The sequence below is a fragment of the Ranitomeya variabilis genome, chromosome 3 (genome assembly GCF_051348905.1).
Source record: "Ranitomeya variabilis isolate aRanVar5 chromosome 3, aRanVar5.hap1, whole genome shotgun sequence".
NCBI classification, from domain to species: Eukaryota; Metazoa; Chordata; class Amphibia; order Anura; family Dendrobatidae; genus Ranitomeya; species Ranitomeya variabilis.
The window spans coordinates 237,513,718-237,537,803 of record NC_135234.1 but is presented as its reverse complement, the minus strand read 5'-3'; the positions used below and the strand labels follow the sequence as shown (position 1 = coordinate 237,537,803).

Below are 24,086 nucleotides of genomic sequence, written 5' to 3'. Positions count from 1 at the left end.
TAATTGTTTTAGAGTATTGGCTATGACCCCCTTGACGTGGGGTGACTGGTGCCACATACTTCCACATCAGGAGGTGAGTGGTGCAGAAGACTGTGCATCCCCATGACTGCAGAGATGCATGCACAATTCCTGGTATAAGACGACAGATGCATATCTGCTAATCGCATGAGCATACGAGGAGGTATGCTAGACATGTCATCACCACCGCTCACCTCCCGATGCAGGATACAGAGTAGCCGGACAGCCTCATGGACAGAAAAAACATTAGAAAAGAACTTAAGGACCATGTGGTCTTTTCCAGGAGTCAATCTTCTACATTACTTCCCAAGTGTCACTTTGCGAGTAGGCACTAAGTAAAAAAACAAACAAAGAAAAACAAAACACATACATGTTTTAAGAAAACAGATGGACCACAATATTAGGGTATGGCAAACCTTGTTTTTATCATTTTAGTATAAGAGCACTCCTTTACACTCTAAAACATGAAGTTTCAAATTAAATAATAAATATTTGTATTAATCTTGGTTAGCTCGGGGATCCCCTTATAAACAAGTAACAGGGCTTCCCAATAGAACGTCATCAATGGTCTTCCAGCTGCATATGATTGGTCCACTCAATGTGTAGCCATCGCACAACGTAGACCCAGACACTGTAATGGGGAACTGCCATTACACCGATTTCCGTGCAGATATGAGGGAATGACACAAACTGAAAAACAAAACAAAAAAAAAAAAAAGAATGACATCAGACAAGGAATCAGCAGAGTGGGATTACCAACTGGTAAACTGTAACGTAAGTGTTCCATTATACCAGGGAAGTCTGCATGTGGATTGGAGAAACATACATTTGTCCACAATGTATCAGGACACCGCTGAGCTCTGCTTTACGGCCGGCGCTGACACATTCAGTGCAGGGAAGCCGCCGGGGGAGGACGTGACAGACATCAGAAGGTGGGTATGTACTGTTTTTTTTTTTTACTTTTACAATGGTAACCAGGGTAAATATCAGGTTACTAAGCGCGGCCCTGCGCTTAGTAACCCGATGTTTACCCTGGTTACCCGGGTGCTGCAGGGGGACTTCGGCATCGTTGAACACAGTTTCAACGATGCCGAAGTCGTTCCCCTGATCGTTGGTCGCTGGAGAGAGCTGTCTGTGTGACAGCTGCCCAGCGACCACACAACGACTTACCAACGATCACATCGCTGGTCGTGATCGTTGGTAAGTCGTTTAGTGTAACGGTACCTTAAGATGTGTTGAGAGCACACTGAACCCTCAGGTGCTTCACAGAAATTTATATTGTTGAGCCATAAACAAACAAAAAGAAAAAATGCATTTTTTTCCACATAAATGTTTTTTAGACTCACGAAAGTAACAGGAGAAAATGGACCCAAAAATTCTTGTACGCCAATACCCCATACGTGGTGGAAAACTACTGTTTGGGCACAAGGCAGGACTAGGAGGGGAAGGAATGAAGGTTTGGAACTCAAGACTTTGACGGAATGGTCTGCACGCGCCGTGCTGAGTTTGGAGAGCCCCTGATGTGGCTAAACAGTGGAAATCCCCCACAAGTGACACCATTTTGGAAACTAGACCCCTCACAGAATTTATCTAGAAGCAGTTTTATAGTAATGATAATGCTTTTAATTTTACTGCTGTATGAATTTATAATATGGTGGTATATGTAAGTTGTGCAAAACACATCAGATTATAAAAGAGTGTTGTGTTAACATGGAAAAAACTAAATGTTATGAATATGTGGACGAGTTGTACACTTTGATGCAATTCTTAATGTAAAGGCCAGGTTTCTCAGGGCAGGTTTCACAATGGTAAATTGTGTCTCTTCTGATTCCCCTTTTGGAGCATACGCGGAATCTTTTTTATAATCTTCCCTTATTCGCTTTTTGGGGAAACTCTACTGGAAAATTTGACCTGGGACAATACGGGTACAATCAATTTCAGAACTGGAAACCTAACTTACTGTGTGACAAACATTAGGGCCTTGATGACTACCTCCTGAAACTGAAGGAAGGTCCTTGTATTGCCTGCAGGTCGGAACAGCACAAAAGCATTGTAGAGTGCCAGCTGTACAATGTACATGGACATTTTTTTGTACCATACTTTAACTTATCGTATGGCACTGAATGGTTTGAGGACCTGATCTGAGAGATTTACACCCCCATGTACTTATTATAATCCAAGATACAATAAGCATGTTGAGGCAATAGCCAAGTATAAAGTACATTTCAGGGAACGCTTAAAACTGTGGGTATTGGGGATTAATCAAAGTGTCCTAGGTAATGCATTCCAAACAATTGGAGCAGCTCACGAGAAGTCTTGGAGACTGGATTGAAAGGTTCGGATTATTGAGGATGTTAATCTTAGGTCATTAGCAGAATGGAGGGCACGGGTAGGGTGGCAGACAGATGAGGGAGGAGATGTAGGGTGGTGCTGAAGTGTGGAGCACTTTGTGGGTGAGAGTGATGAGTTTTGATTGATTGAACTCTATATCGGATGGGCAACCAGTGCAACGGCTGGCTCAAGTTAAAGGCATCGGTTGGTGAGGAATATGATCCTGGCTGCTGTACCCTCACTTAACTTCCCTTCTTTTCGAGTTCCACAATGTCAGACTCTACCAGCTCTTCTCCCTGTGATTGGCAATAATCTATCGCCGTTCGGGCCCCTCCCTTCAGTTCTTGGATCAATTTCCCACCTGGCTCCAACTTTTTCTATCTTTTGACATCCCCCTCCCTCATCATGGAGGACATTAGCATCCCAATTGGTGATCCCCTCTCCCATCTGCCACTCACCTTTTATCTCTAACCTCCTCCTTCACATGAAGATGGGAATACGATAGATCTGATCTTCTCCCGGATCTGCTCATTATTTTACCAACACCCCTCTCTGACCAAAACCTTCTTTCATTCTTTTTCAAGAACTGTCACGCCACTCAGGACTCCCCCACTTCCCACTCTCACAGAAATATAAGCACTATTAACACACAGAAACTTGTGAAGAATTTGCAGTCATCATTGGCCCCAATCGCCTCCCTTTCATATCCTGATTCTGCACTGAAACATTAAAATGATACACCGCAAAGTGCCCTGGATGTGCTTCACCTCCTACACATAGAACAACTTGACAGAAGGCATCAACCCTGGCACAAGCTACTAACACCTTCTACAGTGGTGCTCCAGGTGCGCCAAATGTCTGTGGAGAAAACCCAATCTGGTTGAAGATTTCGTCCATTGTAAGTTTATCCTTAAAACATACAAGTCTGCCCTTCACCTCTCCAAACAAACCTATTTCAACACCCTCAACACTTCACTATCCAACAATCCTAAACATCAGTGACACTTCATTCCCTCCTCAATCCAAAAAGTACAGGACCGACCATCGACCTCAGTGCTGACGATCTGGCCAATTATTTCAAAGAAAAAAATTGACCATATCCAACAGGAAATTTTCTCCCATTCCCCTCATACCATGCACGGTCCTCCCTCCCCAACTACATCTAGCTCACTCTGTCTTTGAACCAGTCACGGAAGAAAAAGTGATCCTGCTCCTTGCATCTTCTCACCTCACTACTTGCACCATTGACCCTATTCCCTCATATCTCCTCCAGTCCATTTCCACGACTGTCACCACTCAACTAAAATATTTAACCTCTCTCCCTTATCTGGTATCTTTCCCACATTTAAACACGCTAGCATACTTAAAAATAAAAAAAAAACATCCTTCGACCAAAACTATGCTGCTAACTATAGACCTGTCTCAAATCTTCCCTTCATCTCTAAACTCCTAGAACACTTTGTCCACTCCCGACTAATATGCTATCTCTCAGATCACTCTTCTTCCCCTATACAATATGGTTTCCACTCTTTACAATGTACTTAAACTGCCCTCAGTAAAGTCTTTGATGGTCTATTAACAGCTAAATCTAATGGTCACTGCTCCCTGCCGATTCTCCTGGATCTCTTTGCTGCGTTTGACACTGTGGATCACCATCTCCTCCTCACTATGCTCTGCTCTATTGGGCTCAAGGACACAGTTCTGTCCGGGTTCTCCCCTAATGCTCTAGCTAACAATTTACTTGGCACTATTTTTTTTTTTTGCAAAAGAAAATGGACTTCAACACTGACGTGCGCTCCCTTAATGCACTAGCTATAAATTTACTTGGCGCTAACCATTCTTTTTTTCAAAAGAACAACAGACGTCACTGATACTGACGTATGCTCCCCTGATGCTAAGAAATTACCTGGTGATAATTTTTTTTCCTTGCAAAAGAAAGATGCTACATCCCCATCTATACAGCTACTCTATTTTTTTTGTCTAAAAGAAAATTAGACGTCACTAACACTGACATCTGCTACTCTAGTATGCTACCTCCCTACCTATAAAGCTACTCTGTACTAACTTTTTCCAAAAAGATAATATCGGCTGTCGCTCACAATGTGACATCTGCTACTCTAGCTAAAAAAAGAAAAAAAGTCCCTTAGCACAGTCGCTGATCAGCAACGATACTGATCAGAATCCTGCGGCCATGGGAAGAGCATTGAAAAAGTAAAACGGCACTCCTTATCTTCCAAGCTCTGTGGTGCGCCCAAACAGTGGTTTACCCCCACATATGGGGTATCGATGCACTCAGTAGAAATTGGGCAACAACTTTTGTGGTCTAATTTCTCCTGTTGCCCTTGTGAAAATAAAAATTTGGGGGCAAAAAAATTTTTGTAGAAAAAATGCGATTTTTTATTTTCACGGCTCTACGTTATGAACTTCTGTGAAACACCTGGGGGTTTAAAGTGCTCACCAGACATCTAGATAAGTTCCTTAAGGGGTCTAGTTTCCAAAATGGTGTCACTTGTGGGGGGTTTCCACTGTTTAGGCACATCAGGGGCTCTCCAAACGTGACATGGTGTCCGATCTCAATTCCAGCCAATTCTGCATTGAAAAAGTCAAACGGCGCTCCTTCACTTCCAAGCTCTGCGGTGCACCCAAACAGTGGTTTACCCCCACATATGGGGTATCGGCGTATTCAGGAGAAATTGCACAACAACATTTATGGTTAAATTTCTGTTTTTACACTTGTGAAAATAAAAAAAAATGGTCCTGAAGTAAAATGTTTGCAAAAAAAGTTAAATGTTCATTTTTTCCCTTCCACATTGTTTCAGTTCCTGTGAAGCACGTAAAGGGTTAATTAACTTCTTGAATGTGGTTTTGAGCACCTTGAGGGGTGCAGTTTTTAGAATGGTGTCACATTTGGTTATTTTCTATCATATAGACCCCTCAAAATGACTTCAAATGTGATGTGGTCCCTAAAAAAAAATTGGTGTTGTAAAAATGAGAAATTGCTGGTCAACTTTTAACCCTTATAACCCCCTAACCAAAAAAAAAAAAAAATGTTGTTTCCAAAATTGTGCTGATGTAAAGTAGACATGTGGGAAATGTTATTTATTAACTATTTTTCGTGACATATCTCTGTGATTTAAGGGCATAAAAATACAAATTTTGAAAATTGCAAAATGTTAAAATTTTTTGCCATATTTCCGGTTTTTTTCATAAATAATCGCAAGTAATATTGAAGAAATGTTACCAGTAACATGAAGTAAAATATGTCACGAAAAAATTTCAGAATCAGCAGGATCCGTTAAAGGGTTCCAGAGTTATAACCTCATAAAGTGACAGTGGTCAGAATTGTAAAAATTGGCTCGGTCATCAAGTACCAAATTGGCTCTGTCACTAAGGGGTTAAAGGGCCACTGTCACCCCAACCAGCCGTTATAAACTAAAAGAGCCACCTTGTGCAGCAGTAATGCTGCATTCTAACAAGGTGGCTCTTTTAGTTTTAGGTTCAAGTATACCCCAAATAAAGCATTTTTATACTTAGCCACAATTCCTGTCTCTAGCCAGGTAGGCGGGTCCTCACTCCCCAGCTTGGCCAGCTCCTCTGCCGTCACTCACATCTTCCTGCGCTTTCGGCTTTAAAGGGAACCTGTCACCCCGTTTTTTCGGTATGAGATAAAAATACTGTTAAATAGGGCCTGAGCTGAGCATTACAATAGTGTAGTTTGTGGACCCCGATTCCCCACCTATGCTGCCGAAATACGTTACCAAAGTAGCCGTTTTCGCCTGTCAATCAGGCTGGTCTGGTCAAAAGGGCGTGTTGTCTTCCCCCAGATTTTGCGTAGTTTTCCGTTGGTGGCGTAGTGGTGTGCGCATGCCCAAGGTCCCGAATCCTCTGCCAGGGGATTTAAAAGAGCGCGCTGTTCGTTATTTCATTGGTGATCGGTGGGCGCGGCCATCTTCCTTTGGCCGCGCGTGCGCAGAAGCGGCACTCTGCTGGCCGCGGCGCTCTGCTGGCCGCGGCTTCAGGAAAATGGCCGCCGCGATATCCATCTGCGCACGCGCGGCATCCCGCGGCCATTTTCCTGAAGCCGCGGCCAGCAGAGCGCTGCTTCTGCGCACGCGCGGCCAAAGGAAGATGGCCGCGCCCACCGATCACCAATGAAATAACGAACAGCGCGCTCTTTTAAATCCCCTGGCAGAGGATTCGGGACCTTGGGCATGCGCACACCACTACGCCACCAACGGAAAACTACGCAAAATCTGGGGGAAGACAACACGCCCTTTTGACCAGACCAGCCTGATTGACAGGCGAAAACGACTACTTTGGTAACATATTTCGGCAGCATAGGTGGGGAATCGGGGTCCACAAACTACACTATTGTAATGCTCAGCTCAGGCCCTATTTAACAGTATTTTTATCTCATACCGAAAAAACGGGGTGACAGGTTCCCTTTAAGGATGGGGATGTGCGTTAACAAGTCATCTAGCACTGCAAACTGAGCCTAAAGTTCCATTTCCTTCTATAGAGCTTTTACAAGTCCAGCACGTTAGAGCAGCGCAGTGTAATGTATACGGTTATGTGAGACATAAATAACGTGCCATTTACCCCTCTTTGTGGAAACAAGCCCCGAGTCCTGTCAGGGAATGTGAGCCGGCTTCTACATCTATGTAATTTGGCCCCTAAATCCGACCGGCCGCCGGGGGGCGCCAGCACCGGGCACACCGGCCGCCGGGGGGCGCCAGCACCGGGCACACCGGCCGCCGGGGGGCGCCAGCACCGGGCACACCGGCCACCGGGGGGCGCCAGCACCGGCTTTTTGTAAGGAGGTAATCCCCACTCGCTGACGGCAAGCATGCGCACAATGCCGGGCGCCGCCTGTGAGAAGCGCGCCTACCTGCAGCCTCTGCCATCACATTCCCGGCTGCGGAGCCATCAGGTCAATGTCAAACATGTTCCTAGCGGCCCAGACACCAGCAACGAACAGGCCGAGGTTCACAAGGAGATTCCTGCAAAGAGGAGACACACATCAGCCCGCCGCCATGATACCCGCACCGCACAAACACGTGACCGCTCCTCACCGCCGGAAGTCATTCCTGTCAGTCATAAACTTATAGGCTCCGCGAACCCAGCCACGACCGCTAGCACTGATCTCCGCACCGCCAGGCGCCATCATGACCTGATCGGCCACTACTTCCGGCTGTAGCTGCATGTCACCGCAGTGCGCCTGCGCCCGACCACACGTCACTTCCTCCTCCTCTTGTACGCAAGCGTAATACAGTACTGAAGGCTACGGCAGAGCTGTGCCTGTCGAGAGTGACGTCACCGGAAAGGGCGGAGCCTCCCTAATCACGTGGCGCAGCTGCTATAAGGAAGCAGCAGGTGTGTGACTGACTGACATTGTGTCTGACTGACTGTGCGCCTTCCTGTGAGGATCTTCCTGCAGCCTGTCCATCCTGCACAGACCAGTGATGAGGTCACCAGAGTGGAGCTGCTGAGGGCACTAGTCACCCAATGTAGACAGTTCATTGCTGACTGTTGTTCATGGGAGAACGTGATCTGTGCAATATATAGCATTAATGTTTTATTGCTGTATATAGCAGGGGCGATCACATGACCACAGGTTCAAGTCACCTAATCGGACCACCCAGCACAATAAAAAGTAAAAAAAATAAACAATAGTTTAAATCACCCTATTTGCTAAATTAACGACAACAAATACACCTTTTATCGGTGGCAGTTAATAATACTTATTCCGCGCTGTGGAATAAGTGTTTAGCACCCCCCGGCGTTGAAAATTTTCTGTGGAGAACATGAGTTGGGGCGGTTTTAACCAACCCAGTGTTGCGAACACCACTATTTACAGAATAACAGCAACTACAAAAAAAGTCCAGATTCCATTTAATTTCTCCTCAGATGTGATTGCACATCAGAGGAGCGAGAAACGGGGTGCTCAGATCCCCCCCCCCCCCGTATCTCCAGTGTCCCTGGGCCCTTCTGCACCCCCCCCCCCCCCCATGATGTCTCCCGGAAGGTGGCGTCTTATGTGAAGAACATAATGGGCACTTGCACAGTGCACCTGCCGATCGACACCCAGCAACATTAGGAAATTTTTCCTATTGGTTCATTTTGATCACTGGGATAGACCCTATCACAGTGATCAAAATAAAAACAAAATGTAAAGCAAACCCCTCTTCTTACCCCCTTAGGTAAAAATAAAAAAATGTATTTTTTTCCATTACGGTTAGGGTTGGGGCTATTGTTAGTGTTGTGACTAGGGTTAGGGTTGGGCTAGGTTAGGGTTGGGGCTACAGTTAATGCTGGAGCTAGGGTTAGGATTGAGGTTAGGGTTGGGGCTATTGTTAGGACTGGGGCTAGAGCTAGGGTTAAGGTTGGGCTAAAGTTAGCTTTGGGGCTAGGGTTGGGGTGGTGGGGTTAGAGTTGTGGTTATGGTTGGGATTAGGGTTAGGGGTGTGTTGGGATTAGGGTTATGGTTAGGGTTGAAGTTAGAATTGGGGGGTTCCACTGTTGAGGTACAGTACAGACCAAAAGTTTGAACAAACCTCATTTAAAGATTTTTCTGTATTTTCATGACTATGAAAATTGTACATTCACACTGAAGGCATCAAAACTATGAATTAACACATGTGGAATTACATACTTAACAAAAAATTGTAAAACAACTGAAATTATGTCTTATATTCTAGGTTCTTCAAAGTAGTCACCTTTTACTTTGATGACTGCTTTGCACACTCTTGTTATTCTCTTGATGAGCTTCAAGAGGTAGTCACCGGGAATGGTCTTCCAACAATCTTGAAGGAATTCCCAGAGATGCTTAGCACTTTTTGGCCCTTTTGCCTTCACTCTGCGGTCCAGCTCACCCCAAACCATCTCGATTGGGTTCAGGTCTGGTGACTGTGGAGGCCAGGTCATCTGGCATAGCACCCCATCACTCTCCTTCTTGGTCAAGTACCCCTTACACAGCCTGGAGGTGTGTTTGGGGTCATTGTCCTGTTGAAAAATGAATGATGGTCCAACTAAACGCAAACCGGATGGAATAGCATGCCATTGCAAGATGCTGTGGTAGCCATGCTGGTTCAGTATGCCTTCAATTTTGAATAAATCCCCAACCGTGTCACCAGCAAAGCACCCCCACACCATCACACCTCCTCCTCCACGCTTCACGGTGGGAACCTGGCATGTAGAGTCCATCCGTTCACCTTTTCTGCGTCGCAAAAAGACACGGTGGTTGGAACCAAATATCTCAAATTTGGACTCATCAGACCAAAGCACAGATTTCCACTGGTCTAATGTCCATTCCTTGTGTTCTTTAGCCCAAACAAGTCTCTTCTGCTTGTTGCCTGTCCTTAGCAGTGGTTTCCTAGCAGCTATTTTACCATGAAGGCCTGCTGCACAAAGTCTCCTCTTAACAGTTGTTGTAGAGATGTGTCTGCTGCTAGAACTCTGTGTGGCATTGACCTGGTCTCTAATCTGAGCTGCTGTTAACCTGCGATTTCTGTGGCTGGTGAGTCGGATAATTCTCAGAAGCAGAGGTGACTTTTGGTCTTCCTTTCCTGGGGTGGTCCTCATGTGAGCCAGTTTCTTTGTAGCGCTGTTATGAACTGGTGGTTTAGGAGCAACATGGGACGTGCTCTGGAGGAGGTGGTACCTGTACTGACCGCAGTTCCTGAGCTTAACACAACACTAGAAGTAGCCGTGGGATGTTCCTGTCACTCCCTAGACACCTCGTCACAGCCAGAGGACTAACTACCCCTAAAGATGGAAACAGGAAAGCTATCATGCCTCAGAGAAAATCCCCAAAGGATAGGACAGCCCCCCACAATTATTGACTGTGAGTGGAGAGGGAAATGACATATGCAGAATGAAACCAGGATGTAGCAAAGGAGGCCAGTCTAGCTAGATAGATAGAACAGGACAGAATACTGTGCGGTCAGTATTAAAAACTAGAAAAATCCACCACAGAGTTTACAAAAATCTCCACACCTGACTAAAGGTGTGGAGGGTAAATCTGCTTCCCAGAGCTTCCAGCTTAACTGAATAAATCCATACTGACAAGCTGGACTAGAAAAAACATAGAATGTGCTGAACGATAAAGTCCACAACAAGAGGAAAGCAAAAGAACAAAGCAAGGACTTATCCAAGAAAGATGTGAATCCAAGCAGGAACCATTGACCACTGGCACTGGCTGAAGGATAGAGCCAGGATAAATAGCAGAGCCAGAATAAACGATCAGTGGAAGCAGCTGCTGACTGCTAAATCCAAGGAGCAGCAGTTCCACTTAAATCCACCGGAGGGAGCCCAAGAGAAGAACTCACAAAAGTGCCACTTACAACCACCGGAGGGAGCCCAAGAGCGGAATTCACAACAGTACCCCCCCCTTGAGGAGGGGTCACCGAACCCTCACCAGAGCCCCCAGGCCGATCAGGACGAGCCAAGTGAAAGGCACGAACCAAATCGGTGGCATGGACATCGGAGGCAACAACCCAAGAATTATCCTCCTGGCCATAACCCTTCCACTTGACGAGATACTGAAGCCTCCGCCTCAAAAAACAAGAATCCAAAATTTTCTCCACCACATATTCCAACTCCCCATCAACCAACACCGGGGCAGGAGGATCAACAGAGGGAACAACGGGCACCACATATCTCCGCAACAAAGATCTATGGAAAACATTATGGATGGCAAAAGAGGCTGGAAGGGCCAAACGAAAAGATACCGGATTGATAATCTCAGAAATCTTATAAGGACCAATAAACCGAGGTTTGAACTTAGGGGAAGAAACCTTCATAGGAACATGACGAGAAGATAACCAGACTAAATCCCCCACCCGAAGCCGGGGACCAACACACCGACGGCGGTTAGCAAAACGTTGAGCCTTTTCCTGAGACAACGTCAAATTGTCTACCACATGAGTCCAAATCTGCTGTAACCTGTCCACCACAAAATCCACACCAGGACAATCAGAAGGCTCAACCTGCCCCGAAGAAAAACGAGGATGAAAACCAAAATTACAAAAGAAAGGCGAAACCAAAGTAGCCGAACTAGCCAGATTATTAAGGGCAAACTCGGCCAATGGCAAGAAAGCCACCCAATCATCCTGATCAGCAGACACAAAGCATCTCAAATAGGTTTCCAAGGTCTGATTAGTTCGCTCAGTTTGGCCATTTGTCTGAGGATGGAACGCCGAAGAAAAAGACAAATCAATGCCCATCCTAGCACAAAAAATTCATGTAAATATGCGTCCAGGGCCTCTCAGGGACCGGCAAAGGCAAAAGCAACCCACTAGCGTGGGAACAGCAAGGCTTGGCCCGGGCACAAGTCCCACAGGACTGCACAAAAGAACGCACATCCCGCGACAAGGAAGGCCACCAAAAGGACCTAGCAACCAAATCTCTGGTACCCAAAATCCCAGGATGACCAGCCAACACTGAACAATGAACCTCAGAAATTACCTTACTAGTCCGTCTATCAGGAACAAACAGCTTCCCCACAGGACAGTGGTCAGGTTTATCAGCCTGAAATTCCTGAAGCACCCGCCGCAAATCAGGGGAGATGGCAGAAAGAATTACCCCTTCTTTAAGAATGCCAACCGGCTCAAGGACTCCAGGAGAATCAGGCAAAAAACTCCTAGAGAGGGCATCAGCCTTAACATTCTTAGATCCCGGAAGATACGAGACCACAAAATCAAAACGGGAGAAAAACAGGGACCATCGAGCCTGTCTAGGGTTCAGCCGCTTGGCCGACTCGAGGTAAATCAGATTCTTATGATCGGTCAAGACCACAACGCGGTGCTTGGCTCCCTCAAGCCAATGTCGCCACTCCTCAAATGCCCACTTCATAGCCAACAACTCCCGATTACCAACGTCATAATTGCGCTCCGCAGGCGAAAACTTTCTGGAAAACAAAAAGCACACGGTTTCATCAAAGAACCATCAGAATTCCTCTGAGACAAAACGGCCCCTGACCCAATCTCAGAAGCGTCAACCTCAACCTGAAAAGGAAGAGAAACATCCGGCTGACGCAACACAGGGGCAGAAGTAAATCGGCGTTTAAGCTCCTGAAAGGCCTCAACAGCCGCAGAGGACCAATTCGTCACATCAGCGCCTTTCTTCGTCAAATCGGTCAGGGGCTTAACCACACTGGAAAAGCTGGCAATGAAACGGCGATAAAAATTAGCAAAGCCCAAAAATTTCTGAAGGCTCTTCACCGATGTGGGTTGAATCCAGTCATGAATGGCTTGGACCTTAACAGGATCCATTTCTATAGACGAGGGAGAAAAAATAAAACCCAAAAAAGAGACCTTCTGAACTCCAAATAGGCACTTAGACCCCTTCACAAATAAAGCATTATCACGAAGGATCTGGAATACCATCCTGACCTGCTTCACAAGAGACTCCCAATCATCGGAAAAAATCAAAATATCATCCAAATACACAATCATGAATTTATCAAGATAATTGCGGAAAATATCATGCATGAAGGACTGAAATACAGAAGGAGCATTAGAAAGCCCGAAAGGCATCACAAGGTATTCAAAATGGCCTTCGGGCGTATTAAATGCAGTTTTCCATTCGTCACCCTGTTTAATACGAACAAGATTATATGCCCCTCGAAGGTCAATCTTAGTAAACCAACCAGCCCCCTTAATCCGAGCAAACAAATCAGAAAGCAAAGGTAAAGGGTATTGGAATTTGACCGTGATCTTAAGAAGGCGATAATCAATACAGGGTCTCAAGGAGCCATCTTTGGCAACAAAAAAGAATCCCGCTCCCAATGGTGATGAAGACGGCCGAATATGCCCCTTCTCCAAAGACTCCTTGACATAACTCCGCATGGCGGCATGCTCTGGCACAGACAGATTGAAAGTCGGCCCTTAGGGAACTTACAGCCAGGAATCAAGTTAATAGCACAATCACAGTCCCTATGTGGAGGAAGGGAACTGGACTTGGGCTCATCATATACATCCTGGAAATCCGACAAAAACTCAGGGACTTCAGAAGAGGGGGAAGAGGAAATTGACATCAAAGGAACGTCACAATGTACCCCTTGACAACCCCAACTAGTCACAGACATAGATTTCCAATCCAGCACCGGATTATGTTCCTGTAACCATGGAAAACCCAGTACAACAACATCATGCAAGTTATGCAACACCAGAAAACGGCAATCTTCCTGATGTGCTGGAGCCATGCACATGGTCAGCTGAGTCCAATACTGAGGTTTATTCTTGGCCAATGGTGTAGCATCAATCCCCCTCAAAGGAATAGGGCTCTGCAAAGGCTGCAAGGAAAAACCACAGCGCCTGACGAATTCCAAGTCCATTAAGTTCAGGGCAGCGCCTGAATCCACAAATGCCATGACAGAAAAGGACGATAATGAGCAAATCAGGGTCACAGATAAGAGAAATTTAGGCTGTACGGTACTGATGGTAACAGACCTAGCGACCCTCTTAGTACGCTTAGGGCAATCAGAAATAACATGAGCAGAATCACCACAGTAAAAACACAGCCCATTCTGACGTCTGAATCCCTGCCGATCTGCTCTAGTCAAAATCCTATCACATTGCATAGGCTCAGGACTCCGCTCAGAGGACACTGCCATATGGTGCACAACTTTGCGCTCGCGCAGGCGCCGATTAATCTGAATGGCTAGAGACATAGATTAGCTCAAACCAGCAGGCGTGGGGAACCCCACCATAACATCTTTTAGGGCTTCAGAAAGACCCTTTCTGAAAATTGCGGCCAGAGCATCCTCATTCCATTTAGTGAGCACAGACCATTTTCTAAATTTCTGGCAGTATAATTCTGCCGCTTCCTGACCCTGACATAGGGCCAATAAGGTTTTTTCTGCATGATCCACAGAATTAGGTTCGTCATACAATAATCCGAGCACTTGAAAAAATGTGTCTACATTAAGCAATGCCGGATCCCCTGATTCAAGGGAGAATGCCCAGTCCTGAGGGTCACCACGCAGCAGAGAGATGACGATTTTAACCTGCTGAATGGGATCACCAGAGGAACGGGGTTTCAAAGCAAAAAACAATTTGCAGTTATTTTTAAAGTTCAGAAACTTGGATCTGTCCCCAAAAAACAAATCAGGAGTAGGAATTTTAGGCTCTAAAGCCGGAGTCTGGACAACATAATTTTGGATACTCTGTACTCTTGCAGCAAGTTGATCCACACGAGAAAACAAACCCTGAACATCCATGCCAGCGCCAAAATCCTGAACCACCCAAAGATTAAGAGGAAAAAAAGACAAAACAGACTGCAGAAAAAAAAATGGCTCAAAATTTTCCTTTTTTCCTTCTTTTGAGATGCATTTAATTCATTTTTGGCCAGTTGTACTGTTATGAACTGGTGGTTTAGGAGCAACATGGGACGTGCTCTGGAGGAGGTGGTACCTGTACTGACCGCAGTTCCTGAGCTTAACACAACACTAGAAGTAGCCGTGGGATGTTCCTGTCACTCCCTAGACACCTCGTCACAGCCGGAGGACTAACTACCCCTAAAGATGGAAACAGGAAAGCTATCTTGCCTCAGAGAAAATCCCCAAAGGATAGGACAGCCCCCCACAAATATTGACTGTGAGTGGAGAGGGAAATGACATACACAGAATGAAAACAGGGTGCAGCAAAGGAGGCCAGTCTAGCTAGATAGATAGAACAGGACAGAATACTGTGCGGTCAGTATATAAAAACTAGAAAAATCCAACACAGAGTTTACAAAAATCTCCACACCTGACTAAAGGTGTGGAGGGTAAATCTGCTTCCCAGAGCTTCCAGCTTAACTGAATAAATCCATACTGACAAGCTGGACTAGAAAAAACATAGAATGTGCTGAACGATAAAGTCCACAACAAGAGGAAAGCAAAAAAACAAAGCAAGGACTTATCTTTGCTGAACTGGTCAGAATATCAGGGAAATCCAAGAGAGATGTGAATCCAAGCAGGAACCATTGACCACTGGCACTCGCTGAAGGATAGAGCCAGGATAAATAGCAGAGCCAGAATAAACGATCAGTGGAAGCAGCTGCTGACTGCTAAATCCAAGGAGCAGCAGTTCCACTTAAATCCACCGGAGGGAGCCCAAGAGCAGAACTCACAAAAGTGCCACTTACAACCACCGGAGGGAGCCCAAGAGCGGAATTCACAACAAGCGCTTGATGGTTTTTGCCACTGCACTTGGGGACACTTTCAAAGTTTTCCCAATTTTTCAAACTGACTGACCTTTATTTCTTAAAGTAATGATGGCCACTCGTTTTTCTTTACTTAGCTGCTTTTTTCTTGCCATAATAAAAATTCTAACAGTCTATTCAGTAGGAATGTCAGCTGTGTATGCACCAGACTTCTGTACAACACAACTGGTGGTCCCAACTCCATTTATAAGGAAAGAGATCCCACTTATTAAACCTGACAGGGCACACCTGTGAAGTGAAAACCATTTCCGGTGACTACCTCTTGTAACTCATCAAGAGAATGCCAAGAGTGTGCAAAGCAGTCATCAAAGCAAAAGGTGGCTACTTTGAAGAACCTAGAATATAAGACATAATTTCAATTGTTTCACACTTTTTTGTTAAGTATATAATTCCACGTGTTAGTTCATAGGTTTGTGTTGTGGATTCTGTTTTTGGGCTCCCTCTGGTGGTTACAGCTGGTACTGGGTGACTTTGGTGGGTTGCGGTCTCTGGTTTCCACCTGTCCATCAGAGGCTGGGTGTTTCCTATTTAACCTGGCTTTCCTGTCATTCCCTTGCCGGCTATCAATGTATCAGTGTGTCTCTGTTACCTTTGCTACCTGCTCCTAGGCCTTCAAGACAAGCTAAGTCTGGATTTCCATGATTCTTGTTTGCTTTCATGTTTTTAGTCCAGCTTGCAGATATGTAATTCTCTGCTGCTGGTTGCTCTAGTGGGCTGAAATTACCACTCATGTACCATGAGTTGGCACATGAGTTCAAGTAATTTCAGGATGGTATTTTGTAGGGTTTTAAGCTGACCGCGCAGTTCACCTTTTGTATCCTCTGCTATCTAGCTTAAGCGGGCCTCATTTTGCTGAATCTGTTTTCATAACTACGTTTGTGCCTTCCTCTCATTTCACCGTCATTATATGTGGGGGGCTGCTATTTCTGTGGGAATATTTCTCTGGAGGCAAGATAGGTCTGTGATTCTTCTGATAAGGGTAGCTAGATCTCCGGCTGGCGCGAGACGTCTAGAGTCCCCCCAGGAACGTTCCCCGGCTGCTGTTAGTTGAGTGTTGAGGTTCAGGATCGCGGTCAGCTCAGGTTCCATCACCCTAGAGCTCGTCCTGTTTTTGTGTTATGTGTTTAATTCCCTGCCATTGGGAACATGACAGTATAGCCGGCCCACGAAGTGTTAATTGTTTGGGCTGAAGCAGGAGAAAAAGAAGTGTTGAAGGGAAATTTTTTTCCCTCAGTTTTGCTGCCTAGCCCTTAATTGCTGTCTAGCTGCTTCTTACCTCCTCTTAACCCTTGAATGGCTCTGACCTTAGCTGTTTAACATGGATGTCCAGAGTTTGGCTTCCAGCCTGAATAATCTTGCTGCAAAAGTTCAAAACATACAGGATTTTGTTGTTCACACTCCTATGTCTGAACCTAGAATTCCTATTCCAGAGTTTTTTTCTGGAGATAGATCTACCTTCCTGAATTTCAGGAACAATTGCAAATTGTTTCTTTCTTTGAAATCTCGCTCCTCTGGAGACCCTGCTCAGCAGGTCAAGATTGTAATATCTTTCCTGCGGGGCGACCCTCAGAATTGGGCATTTGCATTGGCACCAGGGGATCCTGCATTGCTCAGTGTGGATGCGTTTTTTCTGGCACTGGGATTGCTCTATGAGGAACCTAACCTGGAGATTCAGGCTGAAAAGGCTTTATTAGCCCTCTCTCAGGGGCATGATGAAGCGGAAGTATATTGTCAAAAATTTCGGAAATGGTCGGTGCTTACTCAGTGGAATGAGTGCGCCTTGGCTGCAAACTTCAGAGATGGTCTTTCTGAGGCCATTAAGGATATTATGGTGGGGTTCCCTGCGCCTACAGGTCTGAACGAGTCTATGGCTATGGCTATTCGGATTGATCGGCGTTTACGGGAGCGCAAACCTGTGCACCAGTTGGCGGTGTCTTCTGAACAGGCACCTGAGACTATGCAATGTGATAGAATTCAGTCCAGAAGTGAACGGCAAAATTATAGGCGGAAAAATGGATTGTGTTTTTATTGTGGTGATTCAGCTCATGTTATATCAGCATGCTCTAAACGCACAAAAAAGGTTGATAAATCTTTTGCCATTAGTACTCTGCAGTCTAAGTTAATTTTGTCTGTAACTCTGATTTGTTCACTGTCATCCATTTCCGTCGATGCCTATGTGGATTCGGGCGCTGCCCTGAGTCTTATGGATTGGTCATTTGCCAAACGCTGCGGTTTTAGTCTGGAGCCTCTGGAAGTTCCTATTCCTTTGAAGGGAATTGACTCTACACCATTGGCTATGAATAAACCGCAGTACTGGACACAAGTGACCATGCGCATGACTCCCGTTCATCAGGAGGTGATTCGCTTCCTTGTACTGTATAATTTACATGATGTACTAGTGCTTGGTCTGCCATGGTTACAAACTCATAATCCAGTCCTGGATTGGAAAACAATGTCTGTGTTAAGCTGGGGATGTCAGGGGGTTCATGATGATGCACCTCTGATTTCAATCGCTTCATCTACTCCTTCTGAGGTCCCTGCGTTTTTGTCTGACTATCGGGATGTTTTTGAGGAGCCTAAGCTCAATTCGCTCCCTCCTCATAGGGATTGTGACTGTGCTATAGAATTAATTCCTGGCAGTAAGTTCCCTAAGGGTCGTTTATTTAATCTGTCAGTGCCAGAGCATACTGCTATGCGGAATTATATTAAGGAGTCCTTGGAAAAGGGACATATTCGTCCATCTTCGTCCCCTCTGGGAGCAGGTTTTTTTTTCGTGGCAAAAAAAGATGGTTCCCTGAGGCCTTGTATAGATTATCGCCTTCTGAATAAGATTACAGTCAAATATCAGTATCCATTGCCATTATTGACTGATTTGTTTGCTCGCATTAAGGGGGCTAGGTGGTTCACTAAGATAGATCTTCGCGGTGCGTATAATCTTGTGCGGATAAAGCAGGGTGATGAGTGGAAAACCGCATTTAATACGCCTGAGGGCCATTTTGAGTATTTGGTAATGCCTTTTGGACTTTCTAATGCTCCTTCAGTCTTTCAGTCCTTTATGCACAATATTTTCCGTGAGTATCTGGATAAGTTTATGATTGTGTATTTGGATGATATTTTGGTGTTTTCTGATGACTGGGAGTCTCATGTTCTACAGGTCAGGAAGGTGTTTCAAGTCCTGCGGGCCAATTCTCTGTTTGTGAAGGGCTCAAAATGTCTCTTCGGAGTCCAGAAGATTTCTTTTTTGGGGTACATTTTTTCTCCTTCTACTATTGAGATGGATCCCGTCAAGGTTCAGGCGATTTGTGACTGGACACAACCTACATCTGTTAAGAGTCTTCAGAAGTTCTTGGGTTTTGCTAATTTTTATCGTCGGTTCATTACTAATTTTTCCAGTGTTGTTAAACCTTTGACTGATTTGACTAAAAAGGGTGCTGATGTTGCTAATTGGTCTCCTACGGCTGTGGAGGCCTTTCAGGAACTTAAGCGCCGGTTTTCTTCTGCTCCTGTGTTATGTCAACCAGATGTTTCACTTCCTTTTCAGGTTGAGGTTGATGCTTCCGAGATTGGAGCGGGGACGGTTTTGTCACAGAGAAGTTCCGATGGCTCGGTGATGAAGCCATGTGCGTTCTTTTCTAGAAAATTCTCGCCCGCCGAGCGCAATTATGATGTGGGTAATCGGGAGCTTTTGGCCATGAAGTGGGCATTTGAGGAGTGGCGTCATTGGCTTGAGGGTGCTAGACATCGTGTGGTGGTCTTGACTGATCACAAAAATCTGATTTACCTTGAGTCTGCCAGGCGTCTGAATCCTAGACAGGCTCGTTGGTCGTTGTTTTTTTCTCGTTTCAATTTTGTGGTTTCATACCTGCCAGGTTCAAAGAATGTGAAGGCAGATGCTCTTTCCAGGAGTTTTGTGCCTGACTCTCCTGGAGACTCTGGGCCTACTGGTATCCTTAGGGATGGGGTAATATTGTCCGCCGTCTCCCCAGACTTGCGACGTGCATTGCAGGAGTTTCAGGCGGATAAACCTGATCGTTGTCCACCAGAAAGACTGTTTGTTCCGGATGATTGGACCAGTAGAGTCATCTCCGAGGTCCATTCTTCTGTGTTGGCTGGTCATCCTGGAATATTTGGTACTAGAGACTTTGTGGCCAGGTCTTTTTGGTGGCCTTCCTTGTCAAGGGATGTGCGCACCTTTGTGCAGTCTTGTGAAGTGTGTGCTCGGGCTAAGCCTTGCTGTTCTCGGGCCAGTGGGTTGTTGTTATCCTTGCCTATCCCGAAGAGGCCTTGGACGCACATTTCTATGGATTTTATTTCAGATCTCCCTGTCTCACAGAAAATGTCCGTTATCTGGGTTGTGTGTGACCGCTTTTCTAAGATGGTTCATTTGGTACCCTTGCCTAAGTTGCCTTCCTCCTCTGAGTTGGTCCCTTTATTTTTTCAGAACGTGGTTCGTTTACATGGGATTCCGGAGAATATCGTTTCTGACAGGGGATCCCAGTTTGTGTCTAGATTTTGGCGGACGTTTTGTGCTACGATGGGCATTGATTTGTCTTTCTCGTCTGCATTCCATCCTCAGACGAATGGCCAGACGGAGCGAACTAATCAGACCTTGGAAACTTATTTAAGGTGTTTTGTTTCTGCTGATCAAGATGACTGGGTTGCCTTTTTGCCACTGGCCGAATTTGCCCTTAATAATCGGGCTAGTTCTGCTACTTTGGTTTCTCCTTTCTTTTGTAATTCGGGGTTTCATCCTCGTTTTTCCTCTGGTCAGGTGGAGCCTTCGGATTGTCCTGGAGTGGACGTGGTGGTGGACAGGCTACATCAGATTTGGAATCAGGTGGTGGACAATTTGAAGTTGTCTCAGGAGAAGACTCAGCAGTTTGCTAATCGCCGTCGCCGCGTGGGTCCCCGACTTCTTGTTGGGGACTTGGTGTGGTTGTCTTCTCGTTTTGTCCCTATGAAGGTCTCTTCTCCTAAGTTCAAGCCTCGGTTCATCGGTCCTTATAAGATCTTGGAGATTCTTAACCCTGTATCTTTTCGTTTGGATCTCCCAGCATCGTTTGCTATTCATAATGTGTTCCATCGGTCGTTATTGCGGAGGTATGAGGTGCCCGTTGTTCCTTCGGTTGAGCCTCCTGCTCCGGTGCTGGTGGAGGGAGAATTGGAGTATGTTGTTGAGAAGATCTTGGATTCTCGTGTTTCCAGACGTAAACTCCAGTATTTGGTTAAGTGGAAGGGTTATGGTCAGGAGGATAATTCCTGGGTGGTCGCTTCTGATGTTCATGCGACTGATTTGGTCCGCGCCTTCCATAGAGCTCATCCTGATCGCCCTGGGGGTTCTCGTGAGGGTTCGGTGACCCCTCCTCAAGGGGGGGGTACTGTTGTGGATTCTGTTTTTGGGCTCCCTCTGGTGGTTACAGCTGGTACTGGGTGACTTTGGTGGGTTTCGGTCTCTGGTTTCCACCTGTCCATCAGAGGCTGGGTGTTTCCTATTTAACCTGGCTTTCCTGTCATTCCCTTGCCGGCTATCAATGTATCAGTGTGTCTCTGTTACCTTTGCTACCTGCTCCTAGGCCTTCAAGACAAGCTAAGTCTGGATTTCCCTGATTCTTGTTTGCTTTCATGTTTTTAGTCCAGCTTGCAGATATGTAATTCTCTGCTGCTGGTTGCTCTAGTGGGCTGAAATTACCACTAATGGGTCATTCCATGTCAAGTGAACCAATGATTTTTACCACTATATTTTTAATTCTTTTGAGATTTTGTTATTTGGTAATAGTGTGTCAGAGAATGCAAAATGTTAAGAAAAAAAAAATTCTAGATTTTTTTTTTTATTTTTTATTGATTTTCAAAGTTCGGAAAAAGTGCGAATTTCGGTGTTGCCTGCCTTTACATTTCTCCCCATAACTAAGGCTAGAAAAGAGAGAAACAAAATAAACACCATTCTACTCAGAACTGTACAGGCTTTCACCAGATATGTCACAAGAGTATCTTTGATAATATTTTACCTATGCGAACGCAAGCACAAAACTTTAAAACGCATTTCCGAAAAAAAAGTTTAATTTAAAAATTTCAAAAACAGCACATGTGCCTGCTATGCTCCTATTCACATCTGTGCCAAAATACAAGATGGGATCATGATGGGATCATATTTTAAAAAATAAAACTATTACAGTGTCAGTTCAAAAATCTTGATTTCAGATCTGCTCAGCTTGTGGTCTAACAGTGTGAGGTCTATGTTTACCAAATAATCCATGATTGCTAGATATTACTGTATTATTTTATTATGTTAGAGCTTAGAAGCAGGAGAGGACAGAGGAGAAAGCTTTGTTAGGGCTGAGAATGACCAGGGGTAGACGGTGAATGCAGAGCAGATGACAGGCCGGCAGCTCGGGCCTCCACAGACCGTATTCACACCAAATCTTATCACCGATGCAACTCCTCAAATGGAGGGAGAAAAATACTCTTAACATCCAGTTCATGTATTGTACAAACCAGGACTACGAAGCAGAGGAGAGTTTGTTATAACATCGGTTACAGGAAGCAGAACCCATCACAGGGACTCAGCAATACCGGACTGTCATCCCATGTAGTGGAAATAAAGACAGTGATGTCCATGAAGTGGTAGAAGGCGGCACAAGATCGGCCATGGATGACAACTGGTTACGTGACCTGTGAATATGGTCAGCGCTGGCGGCTACTGGACTCTCCAAAGATTGTGAAAATGAAGACGTAGAAGTGACTTTTCTGCACCTTCTGGTCCAGCGCCGTCCTTTGTGTATCCAATAAAATCAGACATTGTAAAAGTGAACAAAAATCAGATATAACTCAGGTGGAGCCGAGCACCATGACAGCCGCACATACTCTGACACAGAAGGAAACGGCCATTGCTAGTGAGCGCTTATGGACAAGATGACATTTCATCCTCTAGAAGGGACACATTGATGATAGAAGCCCAGTGTAAAAACCTACTATTAATTGTTTGATTAGTTCATATTTTATAGAACGAGGATTTAACTACTGTACTATTCTTCTTAAACACTTCAGAAATGACATGTTTAGTGATATAGTAGAAAAAAAATTGTTTCATGTATAAATAGGTGGTAGAAATATTGGTTCTTTTAATCTTGTTTTTAACATATAATTAGGACGAGACTGTATTTAGAAAACCACACTTGAGGATATGATCACCTTTTATCTTTTGGCTTGTTCAATGAATTCAGGTTGAAAATGCTGAGCAAGTTGTGTTATGATGATTAAGATGCATTTATTCTGGCACTTCGGTATTTGTTTTTTTGTGTTACTTTATTGTTACATATAAATGTTGAATGCAGTAAGTTGTAATTTGAAAAGAAAAAAGGAAGAAACTCACACAAACATAAAATCAGATGATTCAAGGCTTAAAAAAATATACAAATGTGATAGATCCCAAGTTGAATCCCTGTACAAATATAAACAAGGACACAAGTAACACACATGCATGTTTTCACAATTTTAAAACATACGTTTTTTTCAGAATTGCGCATCAAAATATTTAATTTGATTTCTCCAAAACAAAATATAAAGAAACATAGTCTTGTGACATATCAAATGAAAGCCGGTACCTTTCTGAGAAAAATGATGCCTCTCCCACCTCTTTATCTTACTTCTAGCCCGAGATATGATAAAAAATGTAAAGCCATACCAGGCCAAAATCCATGCTTTTTCAAAACTTTAAAAATCTGTAAAAAATTAACTGATGAAGAAAAAAATTCTAAACTTTTAATTTGTAATTAACTAAAGTTGTACTTCATAAAAACAAAAAATAAAAAAAATCTAAAGACGTCAGGTAAAAAAAATATTCATATTTGGATCACTTGATATGGAATGACCCTAATGTACCATGAGTTGGCACATGAGTTCAAGTAATTTCAGGATGGTATTTTGTAGGGTTTTAAGCTGACCGCGCAGTTCACCTTTTGTATCCTCTGCTATCTAGCTTAAGCGGGCCTCATTTTGCTGAATCTGTTTTCATAACTACGTTTGTGCCTTCCTCTCATTTCACTGTCATTATATGTGGGGGGCTGCTATTTCTGTGGGAATATTTCTCTGGAGGCAAGATAGGTCTGTGATTCTTCTGATAGGGGTAGCTAGATCTCCGGCTGGCGCGAGACGTGTAGAGTCCCCCCAGGAACGTTCCCCGGCTGCTGTTAGTTGAGTGTTGAGGTTCAGGATCGCGGTCAGCTCAGGTTCCATCACCCTAGAGCTCGTCCTGTTTTTGCCCGTGTTATGTGTTTAATTCCCTGCCATTGGGAACATGACAGGTTTGATGTCTTCAGTGTGAATGTACAATTTTCATAGTCATGAAAATACAGTAAAATCTTTAAATGAGAAGGTGTGTCCAAACTTTTGGTCTGTACTGTACATCAGGGGGTCTCCAAATGCAACATGGCTCCGCTGTTAATTCCAGCCAATTTTGCGCTCAAAAAGTCTGCCTCCCTTCTGAGCCCTGCCATGCACCCAAACAGTGGCTTTTCCCCTCAGTGTACTCAGGA

General features: G+C 44.8%; 1 protein-coding gene across 1 annotated transcript; it reads right to left on the bottom strand.

The window, feature by feature from the left end:
- Positions 1–418: 418 nt before the first annotated feature.
- TOMM6 (translocase of outer mitochondrial membrane 6) lies at positions 419–7,583 on the bottom strand. The gene is made up of 3 exons (XM_077295302.1): positions 7,422–7,583; positions 7,238–7,349; positions 419–708 (listed from the first exon to the last, which is right to left on the bottom strand). The coding sequence occupies exons 1-2, from the start codon at positions 7,550–7,552 to the stop codon at positions 7,253–7,255; spliced, it is 228 nt and encodes a 75-aa protein (XP_077151417.1). The 5' UTR covers positions 7,553–7,583; the 3' UTR covers positions 419–708; positions 7,238–7,252.
- Between the last annotated feature and the right edge of the window lie 16,503 nt (positions 7,584–24,086).